Below are 21,184 nucleotides of genomic sequence, written 5' to 3'. Positions count from 1 at the left end.
TTTCCATCTCTAAAGTTAACAAAAAATTATACAATTTCTTAATTAATTTCTCATCAGAAGTTAATAATATCTTATCAAACACATTTTGTTCTTTATAAAATCCATACATTTTCATATCTTTTTCATATCTATTTTGTATTTGTAATTTAAGAGTGATAATAGATGTATTGGAATACTACGAGCTACATCCAGGGAAACAAATGGCATTAATATTTTTAGATGCTCAAAAGGCATTTGATAATCTTTCATGGCAATTTATGATTCATCAATTACAAACAATGGACTTTGGACAGAATTTTATAAATATGGTAAAAACAATATACAATAAACAAACAGCCAAAATGATTGTGAATGGAGATTGTACTGAGAGCTTTGAAATAAGGAAAGGGACAAGGCAAGGATGCCCTCTATCCCCTCTGTTATTCATTTTCACTTTGGAAGTTTTAAATCGAAATATTAAGACAAGATACAGAAATTAGAGAGGGTTGGGGATAAAGGGTGAAACATATAAATTACAAGCATTTGCTGATGATTTAGTATTTATTTTGGAAGATCCCTTGGAGATGATTCCAAAATTGTGGGGAAAATTAGAACAATATGGTGAAATAGCGGGACTAAAAATTAATAAAGAAAAAACTAAGATAATTATTGAGAATCTTACGGATAAGCAAAAAAGCCGAGTGTCAATAGTGACAGAGGTACAGATAGTGAAAAAGGGCATCAACATGTCATGGTGGGTACAGATTTTTTTTGTAATTTTAGTGAAGTTGTTCAAGCAAGCAAGTTTTGTAAATCCACAGGGAGAAGAGAGGAAAAGAACAAAAAACAAAAAACAAGCCAACTGGTTTAGGCTATAATGCAACTTTAGAAAAAATCCCACTACTTTAGACTATAATCCAACTTTAAGAACAGCCAACTGTTTTAGGCTATAATCCAAGTTTAAAAAGAGCCAACTGTTTTAGGCTATAATCCAAATTTAAAAGGGAGCCAACTGCTTTAGGCTGTAATCCAAGTTTAAAAAGAACCAAATGCTTTAGGCTATAATCCAAGTTTAAAAAAGGGCCAACTGCTTTAAGGTATAACCCAACAACAACAAAAGGCAATTGCATAAATCTAGTCCAGATATTTCTGTCAGTTCAAAGATATTTTTTAAAAACCCTGTCTCTAAGTAGTTTCTATAATAGTTATCTCTAGAGTTAAAAGATACAGTTATATATAAAAAAAGTCTTTGATTTTTTTTGTAGAGTCAGAGAATGTTCTTTGTTTAGCACAGGTGTTGTTTCAAGGTCAACACTCTTCTGACTGTTTCTGTATTATTGTAGTATCTTCCTTCATCACTAGATGTCCTCATTAATTGTAATGTCTCTATCCAGTAATAAAACTTTATTTAAAATGCTCTTTCACAACAAAGTAAAAAAGTCTTCCCAAATCAAAAAAGTTACCCTGAAAAAATTATTATTTTTTCAACCAGTCTCAAGTCTTCTCTGCGTATTTTTTATATTCCTTAATTTTGTTCCCCCATTTCAGATTTCTCACTGCTTTTAACTCTCTTCTTCCCGAGTCCTCCTAGGGTTTTTACTTTTAAAAATTATCCAGTTCAGGGATTTATATTTTAAAAATCCATAGGGAAGAGATATTAAGGACAATGTCACCCAGATCTCACACGTTGACAGTCAGCTGTTTGGTGTCACTGCCGCTTTTGTTTCTTTCCCGGCTGTCTATGGCCTAGGCTCTCTGCATATTTGCTGGCAGCCTTTCTCCTGGCTGTTTAAAGAGTTCCCTTGGTCCGTTTGGACCAACCATCGTAGGCTCTGAACTCTCAAGGTTTCCCTTCCTCCTCGTTGCCTCTCCAGGGCAACTTTCCGACCTATGGGTCTCCAGACAAAGCGAAATTGGACTAGGAAACCGGAGCTCCAGTTTCTTTCATCAGTGTTGTCATGGTTCCGACTGAGGAGACAGATCAAAGAACAGTCCAGCATTGTTTTATTCTAAAAAGTCTATAATAATGAGAACGAAGTGACTTCCGGGTGGCAAGGCATCGCTGGAGGCAGCGATTCTCAGGCTGTCAACCCCGCGGCTCCGTAGAGCCGCCGATCAGCTGTTTTGGCGGCTCGGAAGCCCCCTCCTTGGGAGAAGAGGAGGGGGCGAGTACCCAGGTAGGGGTAGAGCTCTCCGGGGCCGCCAGAACTTAAGGTTTTGGCGGCTGAAGGATTGAGCCCCCCTGAAGCCTGGGTTTGCTCCGGGCTGCGAGGCGCTTCTGCTCCGGGATTTTTGGAGCAGAACAGGGCGTTCGCAACCATCCCTGCCAGCAAGAAAGAACTTTGGAGAACTAGGATGCAGGCAGAGCGATACAGGAGACTCAGGTGAAAGTGGACTTTTGATCTTTAACTCAATGGACTTTGCGGAGTTTGAAAGCGAAAGTGCGTAGCAGGCAATAGTGGGTGAAAATGGCGGCTAAATCTTCTAAAGTTCTTAGAAGCGCGGGGGCTTCTCCGGTGCAGCAGTCTTCGTTGCAAGCTTTATTGCCCCTGCACTTGCACCTGCACCAGCCCTTACAGTTAAAGATTTGCAGAATGTGATGCAAGAAGCTTTGGAAAAGCAATTGCAACAATTAGCTGAGATTATAGATGAAAAGCTGGATGAGAAGTTAACAGAAAAACTAGCTGAGGTTATGGATGAAAAGCTGGATGAGAAGCTAACAGAAATAAGGGCAGACATTTTACTTGCACTTCAAGGCATGGCTATATGTATCGAGCGTTTGGATGAAAGAGTGAAAGATCTCAGCCAAAATAATATCAGATTAGATGCAAAAATGTCAGAGACTGAGAATGTGGTGGAGAAAATTGATAGTGATTTGATCTTGGTACAGTATCATGAGATGGAGTTTGCTGTGAGGATCAGAGGCTTAAAAGAGGATCCTAAAGAAAATTGGAAGGAAATAGTCTCTGAGGCTCTGGAAGGGGTGCTGGGGCGACCAGCAGATGTAATTATGGAAGATATAGATAAAATTTTCCGTGTCAATTCGTGGATTGCAAGACAAAGGAAATTACCCAGAGATGTGGTGGTTTATTTTACAAAGAGAGCAATTAGAAATGAGGTCATTCAAGCCACTTACAATACTAAATTTGTAATTGCTGAGCAAGAAGTCTTGGTTTTAAAAGAGATCCCTCCAAGAAACTTAAGGAGAAGGAAGGAGTTTGCTTTTTTAGCACAAGAATTAAGGCGACGTGATATTAAGTTCAGATGGGAGATACCAGTGGGTATGGTGGTGATGCATGAAGGTACGAGACATCGCCTTATTACAGTGATGCAGGCACGTGATTTTTACAGTAATGTTTTAAAAGCAACCCCCATACCACTTTTGGAATCTACAAAGAAGAATGGTGAGGGAGAGCCTCAACTACGTAGTGAGAATGTACAAGGTGCTGAAGGAACAACGCAGATAGATGAGAAAGCTACAGGAGTGGATCAAATTTCAGTATCATCGGAAGAGGCTAGAGACCAGAGGATGACGCGTGCTGCCTCGAGACGAATGAGACGAGAGCAAGAACAAGACCAGCAGAAAGTCATGGGACCTCCAAAACGTACCTATAGCGAAGCTGTGGGAGGGGCGCGACCTAAGAATGTAAAGGGGATCCTGGAAGAAGCGCTCCAAAAGTTTCGGGTCGCGAAGGATGGCGACTAAGCTTTTAACTTGGAATGTTAATGGTTTAAATTCACCACAGAAGAGAAAGAAAATTTTTCAATATTTAAAACAATTTAAGGCTGATGTTATTTGCTTACAAGAAACACATATTAGAGTTATGGACCAAAAGTACTTATTAAATTCAAGACTGGGTACACAATTTATTGCCTCTGCAACGAACAGAGTTCGTTGTTTATGTTAAGAATACCTTGACAGCGGAGTTAATTGAAGCAGATAAACAAGGAAGATATGTTATAATAGATTTGTTATTAGAAGGCAAAAAAACGCTTTTGGTTGGATTATATGCTCCTAATCAACAACAAACAGATTTTTATAGTTTACTACACAGCAAGATTACTCAGTTGGATTATAAATCTTTTATTTTCATGGGAGACTGGAATGGTGTTTTGGATGTACAAATGGACAAGAGCGGTTCTTTTAAAAGTGTTCCAAGTCACGCTAAACTGCCTAAATCCTTTTTTGAGATGAAGGATGATTTGGAGCTGCGAGATATTTGGAGAGAAAGGAATCTGCAAGAAAAGGATTATACCTTTTTTTCTGATAGACATCAATCTTTTTCTAGGATTGACTTTATATTAATTACCAATGATTTCTTTTCTAGGATTAAGAAGATTAAGATCTGTCCAAGAACTATGTCTGACCATAGTCCAGTCTGGCTAAAGATAGATAAGGATAATAGAGATAGGCGCTCCTGGCGTCTAAATGAGAACCTGTTTAGAAATCAGGAAAATGTGGAAGAATGTAAAAAACAGATGAAGGGTTTTTTTTTTAAATCAATATGCATAAGGGTACTTCTATTGAAATGGTTTGGGATGCTTGTAAAGCTTACATGAGAGCTGTGTTAATATATTTGAATAACAAATATAGACGTAATCTGGAATTTAGGAGGAAAGAATTAGAGAATGAAATTAGGGAAAAAGAAAAGGCTTTAATTCTGAATCCATCGGATGTGAAGATTAAAGAGGTAATTAATTTATTAAGGGGACAGTTTGACAAGTTGATGGCTGATCAAGTGGCAACTAATCTACGGTATGCTAGACATAATACTTTTTGCAATGCCAATAAACCAGGTAGATGGTTAGCTTATTTGTTAAGGAAGAAGCAAAGGGCTTCTAATATAGATAGAATAGAACATAAGGGTAAGGTAATCAACTTTTGTTGATTTTTATTCTAAGTTATATGCTAGAGATAAGATTAGCGAGGCAGATATTGATGTATATTTGATGAATGCTAGTATTCCTGTTCTTACACAAGAACAAAAGGAAGAGATGAATCAATTGATAACTGAGGAAGAAATTCTTTCAGCAATTAAACAATTGAAAGTGGGTAAAGCGCCAGGGACGGATGGGCTGACTGCTGTGTATTATAAAAATTTACAGTTAGAGATGGTAAAGCCATTAAGGGAATTGTTTCAGACAATTCAAATGGGAGGAGGGGTGCCTCCGTCTTGGAAAACTGCTTTTATTTCTTTGATTCCGAAGGAAGATCAGGATGTCACTCAAGCAAAAAATTATAGACCAATATCACTTTTGAATACGGACTACAAGATATTTGCTAAGGTTTTAGCTAACAGATTAATGAGGGTACTGCAACAGGTAATTCATGGTGACCAAACTGGGTTTATAAGTGGTAGACAAATGAAGAATATCCGAAGTGTCCAGCCTGTTTTACATCATGGCTGTTTTTGAGAGCACTGAGGGTGGAGGGCTTCAGGTAGATACAGTTTCCCCCCCTTATATGCCAAACCATGCCTGCATGTTAAGGAGGTTTGATTATCTTGGAACCATTGATTGGTGAGGAGCTCTCGTTTTATCTTCTTCGCTCCTGGATTAAGGGTTCTGCAAGGTGTGAGTTGTGCCGCAGGTTGTGAATTAGGGATAATTGCTTTGTTGACCTCTTTGTGTTCGCTTTTGTACTGGGGCAATCGGGATAGTGCATCAGCTATCCCGGTATGTGCTTTAGAGTGAAGTTGAAACAATTAAAGTACTGTGCCCACCGCACTTGTTTTGGGGACAGTTTGCGGGGGGTCTTCAGTGCCTCTAGGTTTTTGTGATCTGTCCATACTTCAGGTGGCACCTTGCTTCCCTCTAAATAGTGTCGCCACTTTAACAGGCTCCACCTAATGGGGAAGGCCTCCTTCTCCCAGATTGCCCATCTCCTCTCTCTTTCAGTGAATGTTTTGGAGGTGTAGGTGCAGGGTTGTAGGACTCCACTTTTGTTCTTTTGCAGTAATACAGCATGGATAGAATTATATGCAAATTCAGCTAATGGTGTCAGTGACAGCTAGTTGTCCTGTCTGTATGTACAGTAACACCTTAAATAGTGTTGCAACATCTGGTCAGTCTTCTTAGCCTCCCTGTTTGTAACAGGGTGGTGGGCTGATGAAAAATTAATTTGTACCTTCAAAAGCTGAAATAATGCCTTCGAAAACATGGAACTAAATTGACTTCCATGATCTGAAACTGCTATATAAATCATTTATGTTTAACAAAAAGCATCCGGATACAGAATAACAGAAGGGACATTGTAGATCATCTAGTCCAGCTCCCTGCCCAAGCAGGAGATCCTATACCATTTCTGACAAGTGGTTGTCTTTTTGAATGCCTCCAGTGATGAAGCACCCACAACTTTTGAAGGAAAGCTGTTCCATTGGTTGATTGTTCTCACTACTATCAGAAAATTTCTCCTTATTTCTAGTTGAATCTTTCCTTGATCAGTTTCCATACATTGTTCATTGGCCATCGGGTGCTTTGAAAAATAGATTGTCTCTTCCTCTCTGTGACAGCCCTTCAAATATTGGAACACTGCTATCATGTCACTCCTGGTCTTTCTCTTCACTAGACTAGCCATGCCCAGTTCTTGCAACCGTTCTTCATATGTTTTAGCCTCCAGTCCTCTAATCATCTTTGTTGCTGTTCTATGCAATGTCAGGTCCCATTTCAAACCCACATCTTAAGAAAGCAGAACTCTTGGAAACAATTTCTTCCAAACAGGAACTTTTATTAAGAGTAGGTGATAGCAGCATAAGACCGGATCTGAGATTTCCCGTGCAGTGCAGTAGATTATAGTATCCCCAAACAAGACCCCACCCCATAGATCAACTGCCTGATGTGGGATGGCCAATCCCCAAGTGTTATGTCCGTTGTGGGAACTGGGGAGGTAACATTGGCCTGTCTCCAGTTCACGCAACGAGGTCAGTGGTTTCTTCACACCTTCCACTGAGAGTGTAAACATAAACCAGGCACTGAGGTTACATTCCTTATTTCCTCCTTTGTTCTTTATTAACAGTTTAAAAGATAGAGTTCAGAGAGAGAGATAACGCAGGAAACAAGTTGTTGAGGATACAGATCCAATAAACAAAGTAAAGGATTACATTGTAGCGAATAGAGGAAGTGAAAGTAATAGCCCTGCAGGCAGAACCCAGAGAAAGGTTTTTAGATCAGAGAGGATAGATAGAAATGAAATAAAATAGGAATGGGTTCTGACCTACTCTTTCCCTCCTCTACCTTTTGGTCAACAAAGTTGTCAGCTAGATTAGTCAGGAACCTGTTTGATTGGTCACTTGCTGCAGAATTAGTCCTCCAGTTGATGTCAGGAAATTGAAGTCCCCCATTACTATCGTAGTGTCCTTCCTACATGAACATGATGAAGTGTCCCATCTTGCTGAAAAGGTCCTCCACTACCTCCATCAATATGGATGGACCCCTGTTCTTCATCTGGTGTTCCCACCACAATCCCTGAGGAAAGGGGAGGTATAATTTTAAAAATAAGATTAGGCAGTGTGCTTGTCAGGCAAAGTAGAATAATATTACATCGACATGAGCAATATGTGGTCTTCTGGTTGTTGCTAAACTGCCATTTCCATTATTTCTCAACATCGACCATGATGGTAGAATAAATAAATGAGAGACGCAGTTTAGTACCTGCTTATTCCTGTCCTCAAAACAAAACAAAGTCAGTGTGATTTCTTGTCTAATATATTTTATTTTTAGGTTAAAAGTATCCCAGTGTTATAAATGCTAAGCATCATTCTTCATACTTTTTCAATGTATAATGTAATTTTTTTCTTTCACTTTATTTTGGTTCAAGATTTGCCAAGTTATGTAGAATTCAGATTTTTAAAAAGCCATTGCATGGTTGGTCAGTTATATAATTATGGAATTGTTGCAGTAGCAAACAAAAGAATAGCTGTTAGAAGAGAAACCTTATATGAATAGTTACATTATTTATTCTACGTTTCATTTCTACTGAGTAATGTTTTGGTCAGATTACATGCTCGAGAACATGTTTTTTTAAAGCCTTGCAGCCTTAAGTCACTTGATAACCCTGTATAAATTGGCTGGAAATGAAGCTGGCTTAAGAAAACCCTTTCTGGGTTTCAGTACTTGGCTTCATTTTGGAAGTGGTGATTGGGTTCTATATTTTCCATTTTCCTAATTGATAGATACCCTGCTTTGTTGAAACTGCAGGAAACATGGGTGAGAGTGACCATGTCATACTGGAATTCAATATAATGCAAATACCTGGAAAGTAAAGTAATCACTTTATTTTCCATGAACAAGTCTTTAAGAGGATTGGTTGCCATTGATACTCCTTTCATGTGATCCTCCCTCCACTAAGTCTTCCTTGAGCCTGATAGGACAAGTGTTATGTAATCTTGCTATTATGTAAGAAACAGCAGCCAGATCAATATTTTGACTAGAAAAATAGATAATAAAAGTTTTACTGATTTAATAATACTCAGGTTTCAACGCTAATTTTCAGCCATAACTGTATATACTAAAATCAGTCCAAAATCCAAGTAAGTTTATTGTTGTTTTTCATGTATCTGTTTATTAAAATATTGAACAGCATGCTCAGCATGTGAAAAAAGCTATAGGGAACAAAGAATATAAGTGATCAAATATAGGTTTACTCCTTAATAACAGTGGCCAAGTCCTGCATAAATATGCTTGCAACCATTTGACCTAGGTAGTCAAATATTATTTATGCATGGGAATGCTGCTGAACCAATATAACATTTTCTAATTTACAACATTGTATGTAACAGGTGAGAGCATTTTGGTGTGTAAGCCCTCTGAAAAATCAAAAGGAATTGCTCTTCTCCATGGTGGTATGAAGCCAGTGGGTAGCTGTTTGCTTAGCCTCAAGGGAGAAGGAATCACCTCCAGTATGTTACGGGCAATTCTTGAGGTATGTAATGCCAGGAATGAGTAAAACATTCATAATGTAAATATTATTTGTTAACAAGATTTTGCACTGTTTCTATGAAGCTGCTATGTGCATTTGTAGGAATTCTCTTCAAGTTGCCTTAAACATAAATTCATGGTGTCAGGGCCCATCTCAATACTTCATCCTAAGAAAGCAGAACTCATGGAAGCAGTTGCTTCCAAAAGGAACTTTTATTAGGAGAAGCTGATAGCAGGCATAATACATAGGATCTGAGGGTTTCACGCTCAGATCAATAGGTTAAAAGAATCCCCAGCAAACCCCACCCCAATAGTTCATCTGGTCAGTTTGAACGGGCCCATCCTTAGGTGTTACGCCCGTTGTGGGAAAGAGCTGATAACACCGGTCTTTCCCAGGCTCATAGTGATGTTGGGGCTTTGCACCTTCCCTTCTGAAATGGGAGATAAGCCAGATGGCCAGAGGCACATTTCTTTCTCACCCCAAGTTTCCATTAAGGGAGAGACAGTTCAAAGAGCAAGTATGCAGAGACAGCAAAAGGGATTCATTGTAGTGATAGAGAAAACAAAGAGACAGCCCGCAGCGTCTTTGCCCCTTTCCTCTAGGAGTATGACAGAACCCAGAGTAATAGAAGAAATAGAATCAGAGAGAGTTCCCCTTAATAATAAATGGGTACTGACACATGGTTAAGATATAGCCCAACAGTCTCAAGATTAGAGAGGTACAAAAAAAAATCAAATGTCAATACATTTCTATATGTTTGTTTATCCTAAAGGGAATATTGATTTACAGTTACAGAGATCTATACATGTTTGAAGATATGTCAGTGTTTGAAATGTATGTACTATACACAACTGTTCCTGATATGTGCACCAACCTGAACAGGTAACTTTCAAAAATAACCTATATCTTTTCAAGTATGTTTATTACCCTTTTATTCTGATAGATCATTGTAAGTGGAGTAGCTAGCTCTTCAGAAGACATCCAGAGTTATGCATCCTGTACACTCCTCGCAGCTAGTTTGAGAGACTTCCAAGACTGTAGGAGAGAGCAGGAGAAAATTTGTGAGGGATCTATTGAAACTTGTGTGAAATGGCTGCTTGAGAAGGAATTCATCATGATTTCAGTAACGGACGTTGGCAAAGGTAAAAATGCTAATTTATATATGAATTGAGTATTTTTAATTACAATTAAGGAAATGTAGATCAGGAAACATTTGTAGTACTTTATAGTAATTATATTTTCTGATTACAATAAATAAATGGTAATTGAATTTACAATTGAATACATATTAGATATACATGCTTATCTTCATAAATGTTGGCAATCTAATATAGTAAATGTCCAATCAGAAATAAATCTGTGGCTTATTTTTAATCAGGAGTTTGGTAGCATATGATACAACTAACACATTTTATTAAGCAGCTTTAGGTTTTCAGCTTATGCCTTTGAATACAATTGATTAATTGAAAAAGGTCCCCCACTTCTGAACTTTTGCCACCATAAACTAACTTGGCTGTCTTTTAATCAATGACATTTAATTTATTTACTTTATGCTAAGCAGGTATTATTTTATTTATTTTTTATCCCATCTGTGGAAGAGCTATACCTGGGACACTGTTGTGATGATACATGAAATGCACCCTTATCCTCTATTGTAGTCCTTTATCAGCTGACCTGCAGCAATCTCATGTCTTCTATAGAAAGCGTGAAGTCATATATTCATGTCTCTCATAAAACTGCTGGATGATGTGGCTCTTCTATTAGTTAATCAATTGGTTTGCTACTCTCACATGTATATGTTTGTATTGACACCAGAAATGGAAAAACAAATTATTTATCTGCACAGATAGTCCTTGGGTTATGATGGCAATTTGGACTGGAATTGCTGTCTCTAGGCAATGAAGTTATAATGCATGTTGTCAGCAACAGCAGTCCTGCAGTCCTGGTTGCCCCTGTAATCCCAAAATGTGCAAATGGTTAATTGGAAAGCAGGAAGCAGCAGGAGATAAGGAGCATATGGGTGGCACAAGGGGGTGGGGGAGCTCCATGCAGGCCACACCCAAATTGGAAGACAGGGTGCTATAGATGAGCAGAGAGGGGCAGAGAAAAGGAGGACGCAGGTCTTTGTGAGTGTTCTGTACCAGCCTACTACCGGCCCTGCAGAAAAGGCAGGGACAACCCCTTTTACAAGAAGGCAAGAGGCTGGAACTAAGCCTGCCAAATTTATTAACATAAAAACATAAACAGAGCAAACAGAGCAAAGAGAGCAAACATGAACCATGAAACAGGAGCTATTCAAACGGTTGCCTTCAGCAAACCAGCCCTCCCACACATTCCCCTTTTAAACAGTTCAGTGAGCACGGGGAGGCCCAGAGTCACAGTCAATAATCTGTGGACACTGCACACTACAGACGCTGCAACTATCATAAGTGTTAGATCGTGAGTTCTGGATCGCATGGCCAAGATGGACAACTCAGGACACAGGGTTCAACATAGTACACTTTATTGCTTCAGCACAGACTAACTCTAACAAAGGGCAACTGCCCCTTTTATATACCTAGCCAGGTATACTTCGAACCAATCCCAATATCCGGATTTCCCGCCAAAGGATGCCCTGCCAATCCTGACAGAGCACCCTGCCACCTGGTGGTGTCAGTAGCTTATCATTGTGTGACATTCCCTATGAGTGTGTGACATCCCCTATGTACATAACAATAAGTGTTGGCTGATTGTCAAGAACCCAAATGTTGTGCATGTGACTGTAAGGGTGCTATGAGAGCCAGAACTTTAAGTACCACTCGTTGGAGAAGGAGTGGCAGAACTTGAGGACAGAATTAAGAATCCCTACAAAGCCAATTTCAATCAGTACTGACAGTTAGTTAAACATTAATATTCTCAACTAAGGGTTAGCACCTCCATGGAATTAAATAAGGGTCAGCAGAATTCAAGGGAGGTTGGAATTAGATTGTTTATGGCTACTAGAGATTCTAAGCTGATCCCTTTTTTAACTTTGCCCCCAGGTCCTGCCATTCTTTCGATAAGATACCTTTATTGTCTTTTTTTACTGTGGGCACCATGGCACATCAAAAATTAAATTTAGTTTCCCGCTCTCAAAGTGAAACATACATGACACACACCTAAATATACTATATACAACCTATGTATAGACCCATCCCCCTACATATACATAACAAATAAATATTAAATACTGTCCATCTTGAATATATAACGGAAGGAGGAAGCTTGAGAGTTCACAAGGTTAATGCTGTATGGAATGAAACTATGGCTGAATCTGGATGTTCTGCTACGGATACCACGAAGCCTTCTCCTAGAAGGTAACAAGAAAAATAGGTCATAAAGAGGATGTGTAGTGTCCCAGATATCAAGCAGCGCTTCTGTGATGTGTCCTGGATGGGAGGGAGGGAACTGCTAATGATCTTTTCGGCCATTCTCACCACTTTCTGCACCGCCTTCCTGTCTGAAGCAGTGATGCTTCCAAACCAGACTGTGATGCTATATGACAGGATGCTCTCAATCGTCCCCCTGTAAAAAGTGGTCAGGACAGGGGAAGGAACATGTGCCTTTCTCATGCGACGCAGAAAATGCAGGTGCTGCTGTGCCTGCTTCACCAGTTTCTCACTGTTGAGCAACCAAGCCACCCTACTCGTTGGCTGCACACCCAGGAATTTGATGCTGGTAACCATCTCCAGAGGTGAATCATTAATGCACAGAGAAGTGTGGCTGTGCCTGCCTCTGCTAAATTCGACAATGATCTTTTTGGTTTTCCTGGTATTTAAAACTAGGCTGTTTTCCTTACACCAGTTCACCAATCCCTCAACCTCTTTGCGGTAAGCTTCCTCATTGTCATCATGAATAAGGCCCACTATTTTTGTATCATCTGCGAACTTCACAATATGGTTGGTGGCAAACCTAGCACAACAGTCATGGGTCAACTGGGTGAACAGCAATGGACTTAGGACACAGCCCTGAGGAGAACCTGTGCTCAAGAAAATGGTATTAGAGGTATTTGTTCCAACTCGCACATATTGGGGCTGTTGGTAAGAAAATCAAGAATCTAGTTGCACAAAGGTGTGTTTAAGCCTAAAAGGCCCAGTTTATCTACTAGATGCTGGGGAATGATTGTGTTAAACACCGAACTAAAGTTAACAAACAACAAACGCACATAAGTATTTCTTTCCTTTAAGTGCTTGAAGCTCAGATGGAGAATGGAAGAAATAGCATCCTACGTAGAGCGATTTGGTCGGTAGGCAAACTGAAGCGGTTCAAATGCTGGTGGGAGGCTAGATACAATAATGTCCTTTATCAACTTCTCAAAGCATTTCATAATGGCGGATGTCAGTGCAACCGGGCGGTAATCTTTGAGGCCTGTAATAGTGGACTTTTTTGGCACTGGCAAGATGATGGCCACCTTAAAGCTCGATGGGACCACTGCCTGCTGCAATGAGAGATTGAAAATATCTGTGAGAACGCAAGCCAGCTCATCTGCGCATTCCCTAAGGACACGTCCAGGGATGTTATCTGGCCTGCTGCTTTCTGAATGTTAGCTTTCTGCAGTTTTTTCTGGATAGAGGCGACATCAAACCTTAGCACTTGCTCATCAGGATGGGGCACAGCTTTCCTAGCAGGAGTGCTATTTGATGCCTCAAATCTACCAAAAATGTATTCAGTTTGTTTAAGAAGTCTGTGTCGTCCTGGCATCTCGATGGAGTCACCTTATAATCCGTAATGGCCTGGATTCCTTTCCACATTCGCCTGGTGTTTCCCCTACACATTCAGTGCCTTTGCAACTTTGAAGGATCACTGAACAAGGGATCAGTAAGCAAGGACTCTCTGTAATGTTACCCTTTTAATAACCAAACAGTTTGTCTTCTTCTGTGAAACAGGTTGCTGTCTTCTAAAAGCAACAGGGGAAACAGCCTGTTTCTTCTAACTGGAGATATTAACAGAATGTCCTTGCTAGCATGTTTCTAGATAAACCAATTTTCTGACTTGACACTGAGCTGTTGTTTGGAATTGATTTTTCTAAATGACTGTAGTTCTATATAAGATGGCTAGATCTATTCTTATTAAATCATAGTACAGCATACACTTTGTTCCTATTAGGTCAGAAAATAATTAATCATGTACCCTATTATTTTAGATTCTTAGTCTAATTTCCAATTGAATATAACTTTCAAAGGATGAACAACATTAATTGGATGCAGCAAAATCAATATTTGTCTCTAAAACTAGACTGTGGTTGCATTGCATATGATAATAAGTGCTTCATTTTTCTCTTGGCAGAAATATATTGTCCGACACATCTTGGCTCTGCTACTCTGTTTTCCTCCTTTTCCCCAACAGCAGCACTAGAAATTTTTGCTGATCTCCAGAGAGCAATGAAGAGTTTTGTTCTAGAGAATGATCTGCACAGTCTTTATTTGGTAGGTGTATGTGTGTGTGTGTGTGTGTGACAGTAGTGGATTAGGTTTAATGTATCTGTCAAACATATTTAACTCTTGTTTGGAAGTCAAGACACAACATAGAGCAATAAAGTGAATTCTCCATTTTATTCACCATTCCAAAGAAGAATAGGGGGACTGTAAGATAATCCTGAATCTTAAAGCACTGAAATGAAGGTACAGAAGGACATGAAAATCAAATGTGGAAGCCATCTTACCAGGCAACATATAGGTGTTAATGGATTTATCAGAAGAATATATGTACTTGCACACTGGAGATTCCTCAGATTTGCTTACACAGCATGATTCCAGATCATGACTCCTATTTGGCCTTGCATCAACTACATGGATATTCTGCAAGATATTTTTTTTAAAGTTTTATTAGCTTAAAAAACGTGTTGTCTGAGTATCTTATTCACTAATACAAATTAAATTCCTAATCCCTAAATCTTTTCTCTATCCATTGATAAAATAGGTCCCAAGTTTGAAAATATTCTGTTTCTTCTTTTTCTTTCAACCTTAAAGTAAGTCTGTCCATTTCCACACAGTCTAATATTTTTTTGATTATTTCTTCTGGTTGTATTTCTTTGTTCTTCCAATATTGTGCAAATATAATTCTTGTTGCTGTTATCACATGTAGAATCAGATGTATACTTTGCTTATCAAGTTTTTCTGGCATTCTACCTAGTAAAAAAATGCAGGTTTATAGTCTATGTGTCTCTCTAACATTTTTTCTAACCAAGTGTGGATTATTGTCCAATATCTCTTTGCTTTAACACATGTCCACCAAATGTGATAATAATTACCTGGTTTGTGTTTACATTTCCAACATTTCTCTGACATATTTTAAAACATCTTTTGCTAATTTTTTTGGTGGCAAGTGCCATCTATAGAACATTTTATATAAGTTTTCTTTAAATGAAGCTGACATTGTCAATTTATAGTTTCTTTCCCACAAGACCAAGAGCCTTGGTGGAGTAGTGGGCAAATGCCTCCTTAAGTAACACCAGCTGCCTGCAATTAGTGCAGGTTCGCATCCCACCAGGCTCAAGGTTGACTCAGCCTTCCATCCTTCCGAGGTAGGTAAAATGAGGACCCAGATTGTTGGGGGTAACAAGCTGACTTTGTAATAATGCCGCTTGGGGTTTGTGTGAAAGCCCTAATAAGCAGGCATATACATAGAATGAAGGCTACTGCTAAGCTTGTAAACCGCCCTGAGTCTTCGGAGAAGGGCGGGATATAAATGGAATTAAAATTAAAAAAATTTAAAAAAAATAAACTTTGCCACTTCTCTAAGTCTATATTAGATTCTAAATTCTATGCCCATGCTATCATTGTCTCTTTTACTTGTTCATCTTCCATTTTGAAATTTAATAAGAAATTGTACATTTTTTCATCAGAAGGTAATAATGTCTGATCAAACATAGTCTGCTTTTTATAAAATCCATACTGTTTAATATCTTTGTCATATCTGACTTGCATTTGTAAATGTGACCACCATGTTAAATTGATGCCCTGATTTTCCATCTCTTGCCTGGATTTTAAGTTCCCTTCAGAATTTAGGATTTCTTTGTATGTCCATATTTTATCAAGACTGACTAGATTTGGAAGTACAGATGTTTCCATTGTTGAAAGCCATCCTGGAATTTTCAGATAAATTTTATATTTTATTTTTTCTCAAGTTAATAATAGTGCATTTCTTTTGTAATAAATATTTTATTGGATTTTAAATATAACAATCTACAGTGCCTAATGTAGTGGTTTTGGAAGTATTTATGTATTTCATTTTTCCCATACCATAAAAAAGCATGGCAACCAAATTGTAAGTCATGTCCCTTCAGATACAGCAATGTTTTATTTCTAAGAGATCCATTCTTTTATCCATGTTAATATTGATGCTTCATAATATAAAAGCCAATCTAGCAAGCCAAAGCCTCCATTTCCCTTGGCTTCTTGTAACATTTTCAATTTAATTCAAGCTTTCTTTCCTTGCTAGATAAATTTTTGAATTAGAGAGTTTAAATCTTCAAAGAATTTTTGCTCCAGTTTCATAAGTATCATTTGAAACAAAAATAGTATTTTTTTTTAGTTGTTGAATCATAAATTGCCAAGAAACATCATCAAATGACTTTTGGGCATCTAAAAATACTAATGCAAGTTGTTTCCATGGATGAAGTTCATAATATTCCAATATATCTAGTATTACCCTCAAATTATTTTTTGTTTGTCTCTTTGGCAAAAATCCATTTTGATCTGGATGTATAAAGTCAGTCAAAAAACTTTTCAGCCTCTCAGCTATTATTGAAGTGAATATTTTATGGTCCACATTCAGTAGCGATACCGGTCTATTGTTTTTTATCTGGATCAGATCTGAGTCCTCTTGGTATCAAAGTAACATTTGCTTCTGTCCATGTATTTCTGTCCATGTATTTATTGGAGTTTTGCCTTCAATAAAAATTTGTCACATACATCTTACAATGTTGAACTTAAAAAGTCTATCCTCTATCATGTTGAAAAAAGTATTAGGTAATTTTTTTCTTCCTTGTTTCCCTGATTTACTGCTTTTATAGTCTAATGTCCCGTCTACTACTGCATTGAAATTCCCAATTAAGCATATATTTTGATATTCCATTTCTACTATTTTTCTGTGAAGGTTTTGATAAAATTCTTCTTGTTTGTTATTTGGTACATATATTGCTATCAAAAGTATCTGTTTTTGATTTTAAAATATTTATACCATTAATATTCTTCCTTCATCTGCATAAATCATTTTGGAATCTATTGTCTCTTTAACATATATAACTACTCTTTTTTTGTTGAGCTGATGTGTAATAAAGTTTTCCAAGTTTTGGATTTTCCAATAATTTATGATGTTGTTTATGTGGGTCTCTTGCAAACAAATTATATCAATGTTTAATTTCTGTAGTTTGAAAATTCTTTTTCTTTTTGATGGGGAATTCAAGCCATTTATATTCACTGAAAAAAATCCATTTTCCTTCTCCATTTTGATTTACTTATATTTAGGTCTTGTTGATCTCGTAATCCTCTACTCTCTTACTGTTCCCTCACCTTCTTGATTCATCTCTTTTTCTTCTTCCACTTCTGTAGTTGTTTCCTGTATTGTTTGTTCTTTCTTTTTCTGGCTTCTTCCATCCTCTTGTTGATATTGTGTTCTTTCTCCCAGAAATGTTCTATATCTTTCATCAAAATCCTTTGCCTTCCACACTGAATCCAATCGATATCTTTTGTTATTCCAATTGATTAGAATCCCTTCTGGCATCAGCCATCTAAAATTTACTCCTTTTGCAATTAGCTTTGTAGTCAAGAAATGATATTGTCTTCAAGTATCCCTTATTCTCTTAGGAATCTGATTCAGCACTACTATTTCTTTATATTGTAATGAGTCATTTCTGACTCTTCTTAATATCTCATCCCTTGTTTTCTTCGTAAATCTTACCTGGACTTCTCTGGGCAATTTGTGTTTCCTCACGTAACTTGAGTTCATTCTAAATATTTCATCCACTTCTTGCTGCATCTCCAATCTTTCAATTTTTAGGGCCTCTGATAATAGATTAATAATCACTTCTGCTATATCTTCCTCTTTATGTTTTATCTTTCATTTATCTTTTATTTAAAATGCTCTTTCACAACAAAGTAAAAAAATCTTCCCAAATCAAAAAAGTTATCCAACGAAAGATTATCATTTTTTTTCAATCAATCTCAAATCTTTTCTGCATATTTTTTATATTCCTTAATTTTGTTCCCCCATTTCAGATTTCTTGCTGCTTTTAACTCTTTTCTTCCCAAGTCTTCCTGGGGTTTTTACTTTTAAAAGTTATCCAATTCAGGGATTTATATTTTAAAAGTCCATAGGGAAGAGAAATAAAGAACAATCTCACCCAGATCAAACACGTCATTGACAGTTAGCTGTTTGGCGGCGCTGCCGCAGCTCTTCACTTCTTCCCCAGCTATCTATGACTTTGGTTGTCTGCTTATTTTCTGGCAGCCTTTCTCCTGCCTGTTTAAAGAATTTCCTCCGTCTGTTTGGACCAACCACTGTTGGCTCTGAACTCCCAAGGTTTCCCTTCCTCCTCTTTTCCTCTCCAGGGCGACTTTCTGACCTCTTTGGGTCTCCAGACAAGCGAAATCGTATTAGGAAACCAGAGCTCTGGTTTCTTTCATCCATGTCGCCATGACACCGGGGGTGCTGGATATTCTGCAAGATTATTTGTCCTTTTATGCAAACTTATTTAATTTCTATGCCTAGATTATTTCTTAGTCAGAGCCTCTATCAAGTACATGGCTACAGATACACTTCCCAGTAAACACTGTACACTCACTCCAGTACACACACACTGTAACTGGAGTATAAAAATCTTTCTTCCCCCTCCAACAGCCCCCCTCCAACAAGCTAGCCAAGGTATGGATTAAAAAGCAAAGAGCAATCTCATATGAATATTATGTATTACCCTCCTAGAGCCAAATTGGGACTCGTATTAGTAAAACACTATTTCAGCCAACATTAGATCCACTTCTTTTTATTATGAAAAATGTTCACCATTTCTCCAAAGAAATTGAAATCTTATAATTTGAAAACTAACTCAGTTTGGGTGGGTTTTTTGTAGGTCACTCCTGTTTATGAAGACTGGACCAAAATAGACTGGTACCAGTTCTTTTGCTTGTGGGAGAAGCTGCCTGCCTCATTGAGAAGAGTAGCACAACTTGTGGGGATTGAAGAAAGTTTTTTGGCTTGTTCCGTCAAAGGCAACATCATTGCTAAAACAGAGAAGCAATATAGGCAAATGGCTATCCACAAAAGGTAATGATTCAATATTTATTTATTTATTTATTTATACATACATACATACATACATACATACATACATACATAGTTGCAAAATTTGTCTCTTTATCTGCAGCAATTTCTATTTGTTTAGCTGGAAACAATTATTACTGATGAGTTATTTTTGCGGCCGCTTTATAATCTAACTTTTTCACACCACTGAGAAAGGTTACCCAGGATACAGTTGTCTATCTTTTTGCTTCCCATTTTATCAATTTTTCTACCTCTTTATCAAATATCTGTTTGGTCACTTTGCTTTCTTTTACAGAAAGAAATATAACATGATTGTATCTTAATTAATTTTATTAATACAGATTTTTTACAAGCTTGGCTCTTCTGGATTTAATAAATGAAGTTCCTTTAAAGGATGTTGCAAAGAAATATGGCTGTAGTCGTGGACAGCTTCAGTCTTTACAACAGTCTGCCGCTACATATGCAGGTAAGAAATTACTGATAGTGTTCCAAATAAGTAATGAACAACAATTTAGGTGACAGCCTGGTTTAATAAATCAATCTCCATTTTTCAGTCAATTTCATTTACTGGTATTAAGTAGGTACTTTGTGCATGCACTTTCTCAACAAGCAAAACAGAAAAGACGACAAATTTCCATACTTATCTCATTATCATTACATTCATTCTCATTCTTCCATTATGGAGCATTGGTAAAGATTAAAATAGGTCCAACGGCCATTTGTACAACAAAACCAAGATAGAAGGAATGTTCACATTATAGCTATGACTGAGCAAGATTTACTGAACATGTTCTTTTAAGCCAGGAAAAAAAATCATATACAAGCTTTCAACAAACCATGACAATATTTTCTTTTTTGATGGGAATTACCTGTAATTGCCTCTCTCACTTGATAAAACATCCTGGAGTGTGCACACAAAGGTAGAAATAACCTCCATATGTGGGGAACCATGGAGAAAATCTGTGTGGTCATTAAGATTCAATAACAATGGCACATAATGATCAAGATGTGGGGAATAAACTATTTTCACAATTGTTCCTGCCTTGTTTTGCTATAGGAAATTGGCATTTGTTTCCTGCCAGCTTCCCACAAGTAAAGTCATTTGGGGAAGCCAGCAGGAAACTGGAAATTGTTCTTGTTCTTGCTAGTTATCATCTACCCGTGCTCTGTCCCTATGCCATCTGTTCACTTGCCTGCCCATGGGGTCTCCTCACGATACCCACAGAACTTTCCTACTGGACTGCTTGGAGTCCTTGGGCTTCTGCCTCTTCCTGCTTAACAACTCACACAATCTTCGTGTTACTAGGGCAGTTAGGACTGCTGGGATTGGTGTCAGTAAGTGAATGCAATCACATAGCACAAGTCGTGCTTTTATGATGGCATTGCTTGGCAACGGAAATTCTTGTCCCAATTCCCATCATAACCCAAGGAATACTTGTAGAAAAAAAATAGAAAAAATATATTGAGGATTTACAAAGCAGAAAAATTACATTAAGATTTACAGGATGGTGAAAGAAAAAGTTATATCATTTTTGCAGGTCATATTGAATTGGAACAAATAATTTTTAAAAACATCAATTTAACACTGTAAGAATATTAAATTCAAATCAGAAATCAAGATAAGCAGGCCAGTTGATAAGAAATATCAATCATTAAGTTATTAAGAATATAATAATTAGCAAGAAATTCCAACTTGCTTGGCCAATCAGGCAAAATCTAACGTTTTAAATGGAGCAGAAGTCTTTGAGTGCAATTATAGTTCATCTGTGGTCCCCAACCTAAATGTTAATATCAGACATTTTGGATTAAAAATTATTTTAATATTAATGCAATAACCTTAGTTCCTTTCCTCTAGGGAAAAAAATGGAAAACAGAATACGGACACATACTATACTGTTCTAAACAATCTACAGAGAGTTCCTTGGCTTTTTCAGACTTAAGGAGGTGTATTTCCACAAAGGGCTTTGAATAGAATATCTAGGGAAATACTGCTTTTTCTTTGAGTGTGTT

At 37.6% G+C, this 21,184-nt stretch overlaps 1 protein-coding gene across 1 annotated transcript in view; it reads left to right on the top strand.

Annotated features, from left to right (window-relative positions):
• Nucleotides 1-21,184, top strand: part of POLQ (DNA polymerase theta) — a gene marked incomplete at its 5' end in the record, with an annotated part of 84,263 nt that overhangs the window by 22,840 nt on the left and 40,239 nt on the right. Inside the window, 5 exon segments of the mRNA XM_083353467.1 lie at nucleotides 8,757-8,899; nucleotides 9,840-10,038; nucleotides 14,201-14,340; nucleotides 18,984-19,177; nucleotides 19,516-19,640. Coding sequence (XP_083209593.1) covers nucleotides 8,757-8,899; nucleotides 9,840-10,038; nucleotides 14,201-14,340; nucleotides 18,984-19,177; nucleotides 19,516-19,640 — 801 coding nt within the window.

This window comes from Vipera ursinii (genome assembly GCF_947247035.1).
Source record: "Vipera ursinii genome assembly, chromosome: 2".
Lineage (NCBI taxonomy): Eukaryota > Metazoa > Chordata > Lepidosauria > Squamata > Viperidae > Vipera > Vipera ursinii.
The sequence above is the reverse complement of the archived record's forward strand: the minus strand, read 5'-3'. Positions and strand labels throughout refer to the sequence as shown.